Source organism: Pseudochaenichthys georgianus, chromosome 11 (genome assembly GCF_902827115.2).
Source record: "Pseudochaenichthys georgianus chromosome 11, fPseGeo1.2, whole genome shotgun sequence".
In the NCBI taxonomy this organism is placed as follows: Eukaryota; Metazoa; Chordata; class Actinopteri; order Perciformes; family Channichthyidae; genus Pseudochaenichthys; species Pseudochaenichthys georgianus.
Window position 1 is genome coordinate 21,023,729 of NC_047513.1, and position 14,821 is coordinate 21,038,549.

At 41.3% G+C, this 14,821-nt stretch overlaps 1 protein-coding gene across 5 annotated transcripts in view; it reads left to right on the forward strand.

The window, feature by feature from the left end:
• The window catches only part of pum1 (pumilio RNA-binding family member 1), a 31,894-nt gene that overhangs the window by 7,513 nt on the left and 9,560 nt on the right, over window positions 1–14,821 (forward strand). The window contains exons 2-17 of one of the 5 annotated variants that reach the window (XM_034093908.1): window positions 533–705; window positions 983–1,036; window positions 2,315–2,437; window positions 3,425–3,493; window positions 5,283–5,388; window positions 6,752–6,945; window positions 7,262–7,434; window positions 7,540–7,804; window positions 8,140–8,236; window positions 8,823–8,921; window positions 9,068–9,210; window positions 9,647–9,785; window positions 9,977–10,111; window positions 10,647–10,943; window positions 11,603–11,845; window positions 13,505–13,775. In XM_034093908.1, coding sequence (XP_033949799.1) covers window positions 533–705; window positions 983–1,036; window positions 2,315–2,437; window positions 3,425–3,493; window positions 5,283–5,388; window positions 6,752–6,945; window positions 7,262–7,434; window positions 7,540–7,804; window positions 8,140–8,236; window positions 8,823–8,921; window positions 9,068–9,210; window positions 9,647–9,785; window positions 9,977–10,111; window positions 10,647–10,943; window positions 11,603–11,845; window positions 13,505–13,775 — 2,581 coding nt within the window. The remainder of the gene's footprint in view (window positions 1–532; window positions 706–982; window positions 1,037–2,314; window positions 2,438–3,424; window positions 3,494–5,282; window positions 5,389–6,751; window positions 6,946–7,261; window positions 7,435–7,539; window positions 7,805–8,139; window positions 8,237–8,822; window positions 8,922–9,067; window positions 9,211–9,646; window positions 9,786–9,976; window positions 10,112–10,646; window positions 10,944–11,602; window positions 11,846–13,504; window positions 13,776–14,821) is intronic. The other 4 variants (XM_034093909.1, XM_034093911.1, XM_034093912.1 and 1 more) reach the window with 4 other exon arrangements.

A 14,821-nucleotide genomic window follows, 5' to 3' on the forward strand; every position in this document is an offset into this window, starting at 1 on the left:
TTAGACTCATTTACCGGTTTATAAGTTACATCTTAACTTGCGCAAAATGATAATCAATTTTCTGATGTAATATATTATTGAACACATGAGACCTCAAACAGGGAAAGTAAAAGTAGTTGGTTATGTGGCTTAGAGGTTGGAGGTTTGCAACCTGTCACCTGCAGCTCTTCGTCCGACACGTCACCGTGCTACAGTACTTCCTGCAATACTTCAAACTCGGCTGTCAAAAATGCCTATTGTCTTGTTTTGTAACATGAAGCTGCAGCAATATGAAATGTCCAGATGGAATTAGCAGTAACTTAATGCTGCAATTTTTTCCAGGAATTTCGCCACAGACAGGGCGTTCATAATACTGTAAATACACCATATTACAATTATGTTCGTCAGGGTGGCATTGGCTCAATCACCAACACCTTATTTGGTTATGGAGAATGACTTGTCAGACATTTATTTAAATGAAAGCGTGTTATTTTATCTTATCTTATCTTAAAGGTTGTCCAATGCATTGACCCAGTGTTTTCTCTCTGGACAGGCTGTGGTGGAATGAGCAGTGTGTGTGTGTTGAAGAGGAAAGCAGTGCTCTGGCAGGATTCATTCAGCCCCCACCATAGAACTACATCTCCCAGCATGCCCGTAGTGCTGAGCAGCGGAGGACATGCCCCTCCAATTGGGCAGACCCCCCAGGCTCCGCCCCCCAGCCAGCAGGTAAAGCCCACCACCTTGACATATCTCGTTCATTGATGGACAGACAACTGTCTAGTACTAAAGCCTTCAAGGCTCCAAAATGGACCATTGCTTATTGTCCCTCTCCTGCAAGCCAGCTCACAATCACTACATTTATCCACTTTTTCATCACAAAATGTAATTAAACAGCTAATAATTGTTACATTTGTATGTACAGTAATAGTCTGTGAAGGGTTAAATGTCTCGTTATCAACTTTGTTCATTAACTATTAGCACCTATACTTGTCATTTTCTGCAGATCACAACAATAGCAACTCATAGCATCAACAGTATGGCTACTGCGTATCATAAGGTAGAGCTGGAGGAGGCTGTTATTCAGACGGGACCTGTGTACATATTGTTCAACTGAATTTGGGCAACATTACATGTAACATGCTTGAGATGGTGGAAGTCATAACCTTGGGCTCTGGTGTTTATGATGGTCATAACTAATAGATACATGAATATAAATTGTTTTCATAGCTGTAGTTTGTTAAGAGGAACACCAATTAGTTAAATGTATGTAGGGTTTGTTTTAATGTCATGTAGTAATGCTGTTAGCCTTTCATAGTTACTGCTTGTCAGGCAGGCTAACTGAATAATTGTTTTAAATATTTAATAAAGATGATCTGAACTGTCCTCTGAAATGAATCAGTAGTGAACAATGTCATGTCTCGGTTTAAGTGAACTGTAATGTGTGAGAGCAATAAAAGTGTCTCCTTAATAACAATGTTAAAATGTTTCATGACTAATCCTGGAAAAAACAGTCCAGTCCATCTGATAAGTAGCAATTTAGTCTGATTAAAAGGCTTTTGGTAACTTGTTCTGCTGCACGCTTTGCGTGTATAGCAAATGGCCGAGCCCAGCTGCAGAACGAGATGACTGAGTCTCTGACGACGTGTTGTTCTGTGGAAAACTTTTATGTTTACCCTCAAAATGAGTAAGAGAGGAAGTCAGCTTACGTTTGCCAGTAAAAAGGAAATGCAGCCTCTTATCGGGCGCATTTGATTTTTAGAATAATAATAATAACTTGAATTTATATAGCGCCTTTCATAACCTCAAGGTCACTTTACAAAGAAACATACAAGACATAAAAATAAAAAAAATTATAAAAAAAAAAACAGAAGAAAGTATTTGGCCTAAATGCCTCAACCAATGGAGCTGTTTTGATAATAATTATGAATGTAAAATTATTTCCTTGTTGGAGTGAAAGTCTTTGTTTTAAAAATGTCAAGCAGATACATTCCTTTGGAGATACTTTAGAGTACTCATCCTGAAAACAAAATTAGACGATTCAATATAGTTGTAGGGTTGTTATTTGATTAATTTGCCCTTTTCTTACTTTGAAACCTTGGTTTATGATATTTCTACTCTATATTTGACATGTATTTGGCGATTTTATTGCATTATATTAAGATTACGTTTTCTTTTGTATTTGACTGTTGGCATGCTCAAGTTTTATATTTATAATAAAAAATGATGAAGGTAAATACTGACAGTCCAGGCTGCATGTCTACAATTGTCTGCTTGTTACTGTTGTCAGTAATTTCAGGATAATGTGCACCTGTGTGTGTGTCTGTGTGTCTCCCAGGGTGTGGCGGGTGCTGGACGTTCCCAGGATGATGCCATGGTAGATTATTTCTTCCAGCGGCAGCACGGTGAACAGCCCGGGAAACATCGCTGGCCCACTGGAGACAACATCCATGACAGCCAGGTGTGTGTTGGTGTGTGTGAAGTATGAGCAAAGTATTTTAGCACTGGTTCTGTTGTTTTATCATGTCATATGTACTTCTGTCTGCTTGTAAAAAGTTGACAGAAACTTTTCTACACAAAACGTAATTCTTATGTAAACATTGCCTTCGTGTGCATTACACTGTTGATGCTAACATGGTCATGTGTAAGGGGTGTAGGGAAACTAAATCTTTCATAGTTTCTGTTGTAAGGTAAAAAAAGCAAGCATCAATGACCATTTATTTAAAAGAACAGGCACAAAGTTAAAATCTTTTAGCTTTTTAAGTTTAAATCTTTTTTTTACGGTTACACCCCTTTTTACTGGTGGTAAAAACAAATGATGTTTAAAACTACAGGTGCCAGAATACTTGTAGAAGCTAAACAAACTTTTCTTGAGGTCAGACAATAACTAACCTTTTGTCCCTCATTCTCTGAGCAAAACGTGATCTGATTTTATTCTGCACACAGCATGAGTCGGCAAATGTTCAAGTAGTTGGTCACATCGATTGGAGCTTTAAGGTTTTCCAGCCGCTCCCCTGCAAACTATTATGCAAGCTACAGGGTTCTGTCTAAAGCTTGCTGACAAACAGATTGCTTTTACTATGATTACTTTATAATAAAAGTCAACAAACATGATGCTTTTTATGAGAACCTGCAGGAGGAAAAGATTCAGTTTGCAGTAGCGCTAACTTAATTCGCCATTTTTTCCTGAGAAAGTTGCCACAGATAATCGAGGCGAAAAACTAACCATGTATAAATATTACAATACTCTATCAATTTACCATGGGCTGAATGCAAAAACATAATTCTGTGACATACAATTTCTATAAATAAAAATCATTCATTTAAATAAATTATTACTTTACAAACTTTTAACTGTAGTGTTACCTACTGTAATCATCTGCAAATATGTTATGTAGTCAATCACTATGTAACCTCTGTAAATAAAGCTGGGTTTGTGTTTATTCAGGTGCGGTCCATGGACGAGCTGAACCATGACTTTCAGGCTCTGGCTCTGGAGGGACTCGCCATGGGAGAGGTGAGGCATCAGGGGTGATGGTCGGGGTGGTGTTGGGTCTAGAGAAGGTGACTTACGTACACGCATGGCCTTTGTATCTCGTCTGATAAGCATTTGGGCTCTGGCGTGTCAGCAATGTTATTTGATATTTAAACTTTAGATCACCTACTGAATTTTAGGAGCATTGGATGCAGTACGTCAACCCATAATGTGAATATGGCTGATCTGAGTTTAGGGATCCTGGCTGAAGAAACGCAGGATGGATCGTTCAGAGTCAAACTTGAAAAACAGGAAAGCCAAGGAACAATAAATGAATCAGTCGTTCCGTGGAAGCCCTGTGAGCCAAAAGGAGTGGGATTGAGTTGTGTTGGCATTGTTGTTCCCAAATGAAAAGCTCTGGAAGAGACTGAAGAGACATGTTTTTTAGGGATGCTCCGATCGATCGGTCACCGATCGAGATCGGCCGATACTCACTCTCTACCGATCGATCGGTGCTCTCTAAACATGCCGATCGCGAGAGCCGATCGCATGACGTAAAATACGTGACACTTTTCTCTGTGTGCGGCAAAACAAGCTCGCCAAAATGGCTTCACCGGTCTGGCATTATTTTAAGGTGTCCGAAAAAGACAGTAAAATAGCGGTATGCAACGTGTGTGAAGCAGAAATCCTGCAGCTCCGCCCGCCGGACCGGTGAGCGGAGCGAAACACACAAGAGTTAGACCTAACACACTTAGCTATTTTATCTACATCTGGAACAAGCTAAACTAGTTATAAATATATTTATTCTTCACTGTCGGGTCACTCATTACTGGATCAGTGAGCTGCATGAGATGCTGTCAGGAGAGGGAGAGAGGAAAAGAGAGCCCTTTCGCTAATTTCTCCCGTGTTATTATCCAAAGTGAATGTAAACTTGAATAATGTACATTTGAATGTAATAATTAAGTTGATTGTTGTTTGTGGAAGCTCCAGTGAATGAGCCCCATTAACTAAGTTTAAACATCACTTTAAATGGAAGATTTAAAGTGATGTTTAAATCTTCCATTTAGGCCCCGCCCACTCGATCGGATCGGCGATCGGTATCCGCCGATACTGATTTCGGCGATGGGCCCCGAAATTGGCGATCGGAGCATCCCTAATGTTTTTGTTATTGTATTTAAGCCGGTTGTACTGTTGGCATTTAAACTCAGTCTAAACCCTAGTTCTGTTAATGTTAGAACAGTGCCCTAAATCATTTTTGGCTTGTGAAACATAGTACGTTTGTTTGTATCTCATGGGCAGATATTGTTTGGCTGCTATGGTCTCTAATGCATCTGTAATGAGATGTATTAACCTTTTACGAAAAGATCCAAGAAATGACAATTCTGTTCACAAACATATCACATCAACTCCCCATTCAAACACGATTGCTAGAAGTCCCCGATCACGTTACAGGAACATGGATATTTTTAAAACATGAATGTAGCAGACTGTAACCGACTAATAGAAACTGCAGAGAGAGATTGTTACATGGTTTCTCTTAGACACAGGCTTCAATTGTGGTAGTGTTTTGTTTTGCTTCCTCTTTTCTCATCCAGTGCTTTTTTGTTTGGGGTGCAGTCAGGGGTCAAGGTACCTCAGACAGATATTCAATGCAGGACTGGCAGTTTAACACCAAAATTAAAGCACCACACAACTGTTCTGCTCCGATGTCCAGTTTTACAAACGATCCACTTGTGTATACACTTGTGACATTCTGCTATGTGTGTTAAAAGTATCTGTGCATCCATTTTGACCTTGTCTTTACTTCCTGCCTCTTTTCCTGCGTCTGTAGCAGCTGCTCCCTGGTAAGAAGTTCTGGGAGACAGATGACTCTGGGAAGGATGGACCAAAAGGGATCTTTCTGGACCAGTGGAGGGACAGTGCATGGGGGGCCTCAGGTATCCAACAGTCTGGCTTATTTGATACTGTGGCTGTGATAAACGCATCAAGAAACCACCAGAACAACCCCCATCTTGTTTTAGAAAACATATATTTGGATTCCTGTCAGATTCACAAGCGGATGTCAAAGTTGAATCACACTAATGTGGCAATCAGACTGTTAAACTCAGGCACTGGCACTTGACTGTTTGTTTTTTATTTGAAATATTACTTTAATTATTATGTTTATATGTCTTATGTTATCTTGTATTGCACATTCTTATTACTTATATTATATAATATATTGTATTTATATTTTATTTTATTCATTTTGTAATGGAGTAACTGTCAGGAAAACCAATTTCTCCCTGGGATTATTAAAGAATTTCATATTCTGATTTTCTTCAGATGATTTGATATTTCTTATAAAGTTAACCGTTATTTCTGGATGAGCACTAAAAAGATATCCCTGAAATTCAGAAACCGACTGGCTTCCCAACGTTTAAGAATACTAGTCTTGTTCATATTTATTGTTTTGGACAGCTTTTGAAGAGCCACATAGAAATACAGCATAACAGACTACTACAAAAATATTACATAACATAAACAAATGTAGGAAGCCTTAATTAAACAACTTGGATGCACCTAATGCAGCTGAGGGCAAGAAAAGCAATTACAAAAATGGACTGAAAATTGTAACAGTTTAAAAAAATTCAAGACCCCGGGACACTAGAACTGATCAATGGGATTTTAATAACACTGACTATTAAAATCTAATTAAAGACATCCAGTAAAATAAACTTACATCACAAGTTATAGCTACACATATGCAGTGCTTGTACACAGAGCTGTTGGGTTACTGATGTCACAATCTAAAGAAAAATCTGATGTGAGAAAATATAGACTTTCTCAGCAAATATAGTGACTTGTTGGGTGGGTAATATTTACTACAGTTAAAGTGGAAAATGGTGCTGTGATAACTTTAAAACATATTTGTAATTTAAATGAAAAAGAACACCTTTAAATATATTTAGGGATGTAATGTTCATTCATTTTAAATATTTTTTTGTTATTGCAGATTATTTTACAAATTATTTGACAGAACAGAAAAAGGTGACGAATGATTATCTTAATTACGCAATCTTGTCTGTCTTATTTTTTCAGTCCAAATAACACAAACATAAAGTTTATTAAGGACTAAAACTGGGAAAATAAGTACATCTCCATATTTGAGATGCCGATCAACCAATTATTGCTGCCTGCAGATGATCTTGTTAATAATGCCTATGTGTTGGAAGCCATCACTTTCGTGGTTTATAAGTCTATGAAGTTGCTTTCCCCCATGCATCAATTTTATTTAACAATCCCCAATCCTCATGTTAGATCACTCCGTGTCTCAACCAATCATGGTGTCCCGTCATCCAGGGCAAGGTTTCCATGGCGGCGGTGAAGTCGGGGTGGGCTCGGTGATGTCCCCGCGCTCTGAGAGTGGGGGGCTGGGAGTCAGCATGGTGGAGTACGTTCTCTCCTCCTCACCCGCTGACAAACTGGACTCCTGTCTCCGAAAAGGACCCTATGTAAGTCTTCGAGTGTGTTCTCTAATAAACATTATCATCTCCTATAATCTATTTTCTTTCTCTTCCAGGTCACTATTTATCTAATCTTAACAATTTAGACTTCAGCATTACAACTGGTCAGACCCTTCTGTCATTTTCTTTTTACTTTGCCCTCTGTCAGATTTAAAATAAGAACAGATCTTTCCCCACGTCCATGTAGCTCTGTCCTTCCCACTCCTTACCTTTTGTGTGTTTGTCATCTGCCGCTGCCAGATAATTTGCACCTCTATAATTCAGTTTGAATCACTTTTACTTCTTGTCTCTCTCCATCACACAGGGGCAGAGGGATGGAGAGGTGGAAGAGGAGAAAAGGGAGAAGCCAAAAGCAACATTTGAAGCAGAGAAACTGAAAGAGCTGACAGAAGTTGAAGTTGATGTCATCAACGACGTCATCAACCCCAACGGGATGCCCGTGCAGAACGGCCTGGACGTCAACGTCAAAGAGTTTTGGTACGACTCAGCGTCACCCAGGCACACACACACAACCTGAAATAGCTCTTCTCCTACAAATAGCCTTTTACATGTAACTTAACTCCCCTTATCCCACCCCCGCAGTCGTCCCCAAGGCAACATGCCGGTCCCTGGTCCTGAGGGAGACCATCTCGGAGGCCCCGGGGGTGTAGGGGCCGATGGCATGACCCAGATGGGAGGTGGAGGAGGCCCCAAGCCCCAGGAGGACTTCTCTGGCGTGGAACAAGGGGGCGTCAGCATGGACCAAATGGAGTCAGTGATGGAGCCGCTTCAGTTTGACTACAACTCCCAGATGCCCATGGACTCCCAACCCACCGTGGGCTTATTTGACTACGCCAGCCAGCAGCAGGTGAGAGTAACACGCAGAGAGTAGAGTATAACATGGTTAATCAACTCAGTGGAGCTTGCAGGTCAACATTTCAGGTGACAAGTGTGTTAGTTAAAGAGTGTGCAGGTTTAATTAAAAGATTTAAAAGTATAGCCATTTCTCCATAGTTGTTTAAAAACTAAACTTTTCTAGAAAACTAAACAAACTGCAATAATGTACTTGTGAAACAAATTTAGAAAAGTCCAAATTAAGTTAAACGAATGTAAAATTCTCAACTTTTATAACCTTGGTATAAAGATATTTCTCATTAACTCTGCATGAGACTAAAATGGGGTTCACCTGTTGTTGTGTGTTAGCAGCTGTTTCAGAGAAACAACGCCCTCGCAGTGCAGCAGTTAACAGCAGCCCAGCAGCAGCAGTACGCCTTGGCAGCCGCTCAGCAGTCTCACATTGGTAAGAGTGTGCGTGTGTGTGTTCACTGTCAGCAGCTTAGGAACTGACATAAGTTAAACGTTTTTTTTTACAGCACTGGTCTAATGGTTAACTACATACCCCTATGGATGTCCTCCACCTAAGCACTTTTTTGTTGACTAAATCAACAAATAAGCAACAAGGGAATATCTCCTCAAAGAATCTCGCTTAATCAACACTTTAAATCTCGTCATGCAAGAGATTACCCCATGCGTATCTTTGAAATTAGTCATTCATCATCAATCCTGATATCCTTAAAGTTTTTAGGTTTCTAGCAGTGACCCAACAGGGCCATTAATGCTGGGTAGATATTTCTTACATTGCAAGCCATTGTTACCATGCCTAAAAGATCTTTTAGAATTTGTAGCATCATGTAATAATTTAAAGAATCTGGAGAACCTCATTTTGATTAGTATCTAGAATCTTAATGACAGTGTTGATGGCTTAAGCCCTGAAGTGGTCATCTTGTGTTTTGAAGCTTTCTTTGTAGGAACCTCTGTTAATTTCTTCCATGAGTTATGTAAAACCTTGGGCGCCTGGTTCTCCTTTCCCCTCCATGTGTTCTCAGGTCTGGCCCCAGCGTTTGTGCCCAACCCTTACATCATCAGTGCGGCCCCTCCAGGAACAGACCCCTACGCAGCCGGACTGGCAGCAGCAGCTACACTTGGTATGTTTTGAAATGGACCCCGAGGCCATTAAGATTCTATTGAAAAGATTTACCAACACTCCTGTGAATTTATTTGCCACAGTTATTGCATACATAAACACAGTTGTCCTATCCTTACTGTATTATACATATTTATTTGCGACTAGGTCCGGCAGTGATGCCTCCTCAGTACTATGGTGTGACTCCCTGGGGGGTCTATCCTGCCAGCCTTTTCCAGCAGCAGGCTGCAGCAGCCAACAACTCGGCCAATCAGCAGGTGGCAAACCAGAACCAGCAGAACCAACAGCAGGTCAGTCGGCTGCTCCCCAAAAAACTGGCATGCTGATTGCCAGTGGCTCAAGATGTATCTGCCTCCTGATGTGCCAAATGAAATGTGCACTGAGTCTTACTTCTGCTCGGATCTAAAAGCTGAGAACTCGTTGCAGCCTGTTTTTGGATTATAAACTACTCAGCCGGAAATATTTCATACAACTGCTTATTTACTCCTGCTTTGCTCATATGCTAATAAAAAGGATCGTCTCCTTTTCTCGCTCATTGATCTCTCTGTGTGAGCACACTGTTTAAGACATTAACTAGAGTTGAATGTGACCATGATGGAAACGTATGTCTACTGCACACCACAGGTTCTCTGCTTTGAAACAGATTTTGGAGCACTGGTTTTATATTAATTTGCATATTTGTGATGACAATTAATATGCTTTTTTGTTATTCTTTCTTTTATAAAGGTAATGCGTGGTGGGGGCAACCAGCGGCCTTTGACCCCCAGCCAAGGTCAACAGAATCAGCAGAATGACCAGCTGGTTGCAGCAGCAGCAGTCAACTCAGCCCTCGCCTTTGGGCAGGGGTTAGCAGCGGGAGTCCCAGGTAAGAAAGAAACTCTGGAAAAACGGCCATTGCATTGGTATTGCAGCAACATTTTCAGATAGCTTACTTGTACAACTGTTTAGTCACAAACACTCATATTTGTAACACTCATAATGCTACATGTAACAAGGACAAGCTCAAATCAGTAAAGCTACATTTGAAATATTCCTGTTTTGGTCTCTCTCTCTCAGGCTACCCAGTCCTTGCCCCTGCAGCCTACTATGATCAGACAGGGGCCCTGGTGGTTAACACTGGAGGGAGGAACGGCCCGGTCCGCCTCATGGCCCCCGGCTCCGTCATCATATCTCCTTCCGCAGCACAAGCAGGTAAGACAGCCGTGTATGTAAAGGTCTGCAGGTCAAAGCAGGATGTTGTGCACACAAAACAACAGATGGCACATTGTGGTCTTTAAAAACATGTCCAGAAAGACCCATTCATCCAGCACATGCAATTTAGAGATTATGAGACTATACCTTCAAGTTTAGCTTTAGGTTTTTACAAGGAGTTCCCATGAGTCAGTGCTGTTAAGAATAATTTAGTAAAGGGGGAATGGAGCTTTACGTTAAATCTACAAGATGATACTCTTCCCCGTTCAAATAACGATGTTGTTATTGCACTATTATCTCTACGCACTCAAATTCTAAACGAGAAATGTTATTTTAATTCCGGTCGGTCCGTCTGATTTTGTGGCCTGTGAGGCGTGAGCATTAAAGTAATCTTAACCCTGGAGAACCTGACTGCCATGCTGTTTGTGCTACTTATAAAACACTAATCTAGTATGACTTTTTTACTCAAAGTTGTTAAAAAGCACACACTGCTGGTACAGAATGGAATCACTTATTCCTTTGTCTCTCCCTCCAGTTGCAGCAGCAGCAGCCTCTGCAGGTGGTGCCAACGGGGGTCTGGGCGGGTCCAACGGTCCGTTTCGTGCCATGCAGTCCCAGCAGGCTCAGCAGCAGGGCGGCCCGGGCGGCGCTCTGGGTGGAAGCTCCTTCTACGGCTCCTCTTCCCTCAGCTCCTCCTCCCAGAGTTCCTCCCTTTTCTCACAAGGCTCTGGCCAACCCGGACCAGGTTCTGCATCGTTGGGCTTCAGCCAGCAGGCCTCATCCTCACTCGGGGCCTCACTGGGGGCCACGCTGGGAGGCTTCGGCACTGCAGGTAGGAATCACCTTTACTAAACAGTATTCTGCTGGAGTCTATAAGAGTGGTCGACATGTTTTTTTGTTTTGTTTCATAGCTTTAGATTAAATAATAAGCTTTTACTTAATAAAGCTGTTCCAATAAAATGAACAGTAGATCAGCATTCCACTGTTAGTTCTGATAATCTAACTTGTATATGTCAGGGTTCTTACGGTCATTAAAAACCTGGAAAGGTCATGGAAATTCAAAGTGCTATTTCCAGGCCCTGGAACAGTTATGGATAACAATATTTTTCCCAACGTTTTGGAAAAGTCATGGAAATGTAATTAAAGTTGCATCAAATATAATTTATATTTTATCTAATCGCCGAAATAGTAATACTATAACGATAATAAATACTGTATCGTGTAGTAATGAAACGTAAAATGGCATTTTGCTGGTGAGAGATTTGAGTTGCTTTAGTGTGTAGAAACTAGTAAGCCTACTATTTGATTTGTTTTAGATAGGCACAACATGTTTCATATGCAGACCTTATTTTCCTGTTCCATGTTCAAATAAACCATTTTCAGTGGTACCGCTGAGAAAGCGTAATTATTTTGGTCATGGAAAATTAGGTAAAGGTCATTGAAAATCATTGGTGAAAAAGTGTATGAACCCTGATATGTGTCTCCCTCTAGTGGCCAACTCGAGTGGTGGCAGCGGTTCCAGGCGGGACTCCCTGACAGGCAACAATGAGCTGTACAAACGCAACCCCTCCAGCCTCACCCCGATTGGCCATGGAGGTTTCTATAATGGCACCTTGGGCTTCAGTCCTTCCCCGGGCCCCGTGGGCATGCCCCTCCCCAACCAGTGCCCTTCGCATTCACTCACACCCCCACCTTCCCTGTCCAATCACAGCTCCTCGTCCAACCTCAACCTCGGTAAGTGTCTTTGATCAAGTGACTGAATTGATTGAATTACATTGTTGTTGTTGTGACTTTATGGAACACAAAGCCAGCTTTATGTTGACGTGCCAGAATTTACCCACTGTGGGTATTAATTGGACTTATCTAATGTACCTCTTAGTTGTGAGGATGTTTAACACGGGTGTAAAGATGCTGTTGCCTCCACGGCAGAATCAGTTTATTGAGGTTCAGCACATGGACCTGGACTTTCTAAATCGGTCTTGATAAACAGCATATTATTCATATCTGAGTACCATGCATAAAAAGGAAATTACTGTTGATGCCCTGCGGAGGTATCGTAGCCAATTAATTGGCAAATGAAGAACAAGAAGAAACAACAACAAAACGAACTAAATACAAGAAGAAGAAAAGTTAGTATGGCGATTTCAGATAACACACAGGAGCTGAACCCACCTGCTTCTTTTAAATCAGCTGTGTGGGAACATTTCGGGTTCCCTGTGGACTACAATAACGATGAAGTGTGCGAGTGGTGGATCGGAAGAGGACGGTGTGTCGGCGTTGTTCGATAGCGGTGCGGTATGCTAATGGTAACACACGCCAAACATGCTAAATCATATCAGAAGGGAACACCCAGATTTGCCAATCACCGGAGCCCAGCAAAAGACAACAGCAGTTCAACAGCTGATCCCCGCTGTTTTTTAGAAGCCAAGAGACAGGAAAGCCCTGAAACCAAAATAAATAACGGAAGCTTTTGGCATAATATTTTTCAACGACTTTGCGCTCTGGAAACACTTTCTTATTATTTATGATGTAATATTTTCAAGACATTCTGTTTAGTTTTACAGCTTGATGAAACCTTTTAGTTTGACATCAGCCATTATAGATAATATGGCCATCTGAGTGTGTGGTACTGTTTGTGGTTTGTTTTTAACTGTTTAATACAGTTAATTATTCAAAATGTCAGAGTTCCTTATTTTGAAACTGAAACTTGCACTACTGTTCAAAAATAAATAACAACAAACCTGGAATTATGCATTTGGGACTTTTTTTTGCTTTTTCTTGTTGTACCGAACCGTGACCCCCAAACCGAGGTACGAACCGAACCGTGACTTCTGTGAACCGTTACACCCCTATTGCGCGCATTTACTTTTACTATCATGTGTTGGACTCAATTTCATTATACAACATTATCTAATGCAGCTGAATACATTAAAGAACATTAGGCAGTGCTTCCCTTCAATGCTATGTTTCCGTGCTGCAAAGCTTTAATGTCATTTTCATGATTTTAAAATGTTAGTACTGGTGTCATCAATTTAAAAAAAAAAAAAAAGGAATATCTGTAAAGCCATGCATGTAATCATTGCGGCAGCATTTCAAATTCTGTAAAATTCAGTTTTAAAAAATGGACAAACCATGGAACAAAGTTAATTTGAAATACAATTCAATTCAAAGGTTTTATTGTCATATGCACAAAGCTACTGTGTAGAAATGGCAATGAAATTCTTCTGACCTGAGCTCCTCCAACAATGCAACATATATAATAAAATACAAAATAAAAAGTAGTGCAAAAAGTGTATATACATGTAAATAGAATTCCCACGCATTGCATGTTTTTGCCACTATAATATAGTTCTAGCTCTAACATGCACCTCCCTATTCTCTCCCGCTCCACAGGAGGCCTGACTAATGGCAGCGGGCGTTTCATCTCTGCAGCTCCAGGGGCAGAGGCCAAGTACCGCAGCGCCGCCAGCTCAGGCTCCTCCCTCTTCTCACCCAGCAGCCAGCTGTTCCCGTCGTCACGGCTACGCTACGGCATGTCAGACGTGATGCCGTCAGGCCGCAGCCGCCTGCTGGAGGACTTCAGGAACAACCGCTACCCCAACCTGCAGCTCAGAGACATCGCTGGCCATATCATGGAATTCAGCCAGGACCAGCACGGCAGCAGGTACACAGGCATAGAGTTCACTGGAAATACAAAGTAGAGAAAAAGCAAGTATATCCCAATTAGACCACCTAGTCTTTCATCTTGGATGTAAATCTACATGCCAATTAAATAATATGACTAAAGGCTCCTATTCACCGTGGAATAACGGTGATCTTGCAGGTTCAGTGCGTGTCACACACACTCTAAGAAGATCTTAAGTGCAATCTGTGTCAGAATGTGCAAGATAAATTCTCCTATCATTGCAATAATGCTACTCAAGTGCTTTTTATTAGATCCTCAAAAGTTTTCTTCTTCAAGCTTTCACGCAGAGAAGAGCATGTGTTTTATTTTCAAAGCAAGCTGTTAAAATTGTCCTCTCAAACATGAAGTTGTTTTTCTCTGACAGTCACAGGAGACATCATGAATGTTTTTTTAAATGCTGAGCGATCCAAATCACGTTTAAGTCATGTGTCACTGGCGAAGGACCCCTTTAAATATCTTTCATTGTCAAAATATTGACCAGACACTAAAATACTGTTTGAGTTGGCAACAAAGATTCACCACATTTCTTCAACAATTTGTGAAGTTCAAAGTTGAGAACTGGATCAAAGTTCATGCTTGTTATGCTCTGTGACTGTGAGCTGGCTGGATTTGTTAATGTTTCCACGTTACAGCCCTCAGACTTTATATACGACCATACTGTATATTTTCCAGGTTCATGCTCGATATATACTGGTATACATATACACAACTCCACAGTGGCAAAGCCCCGGGGGTGGATGAGATCCGCCCGGAAATGCTGAAGGCTCTGGGTGTTGAGGGACTGTCATGGTTGACACGTCTCATCAACGTTGCGTGGAAGTCGGAAACGGTACCGAAGGAGTGGCAGACCGGGGTGGTGGTTCCCCTTTTCAAAAAGGGGGATCAGAGGGTGTGTGCCAATTACAGAGGCATCACACTACTCAGCCTCCCCGGGAAAGTTTACTCCAAGGTACTCGAAAGGAGGGTCAGGCCGATTGTCGAACCTCAGATTGAGGAGGAACAATGCGGATTCCGTCCTGGTCGTG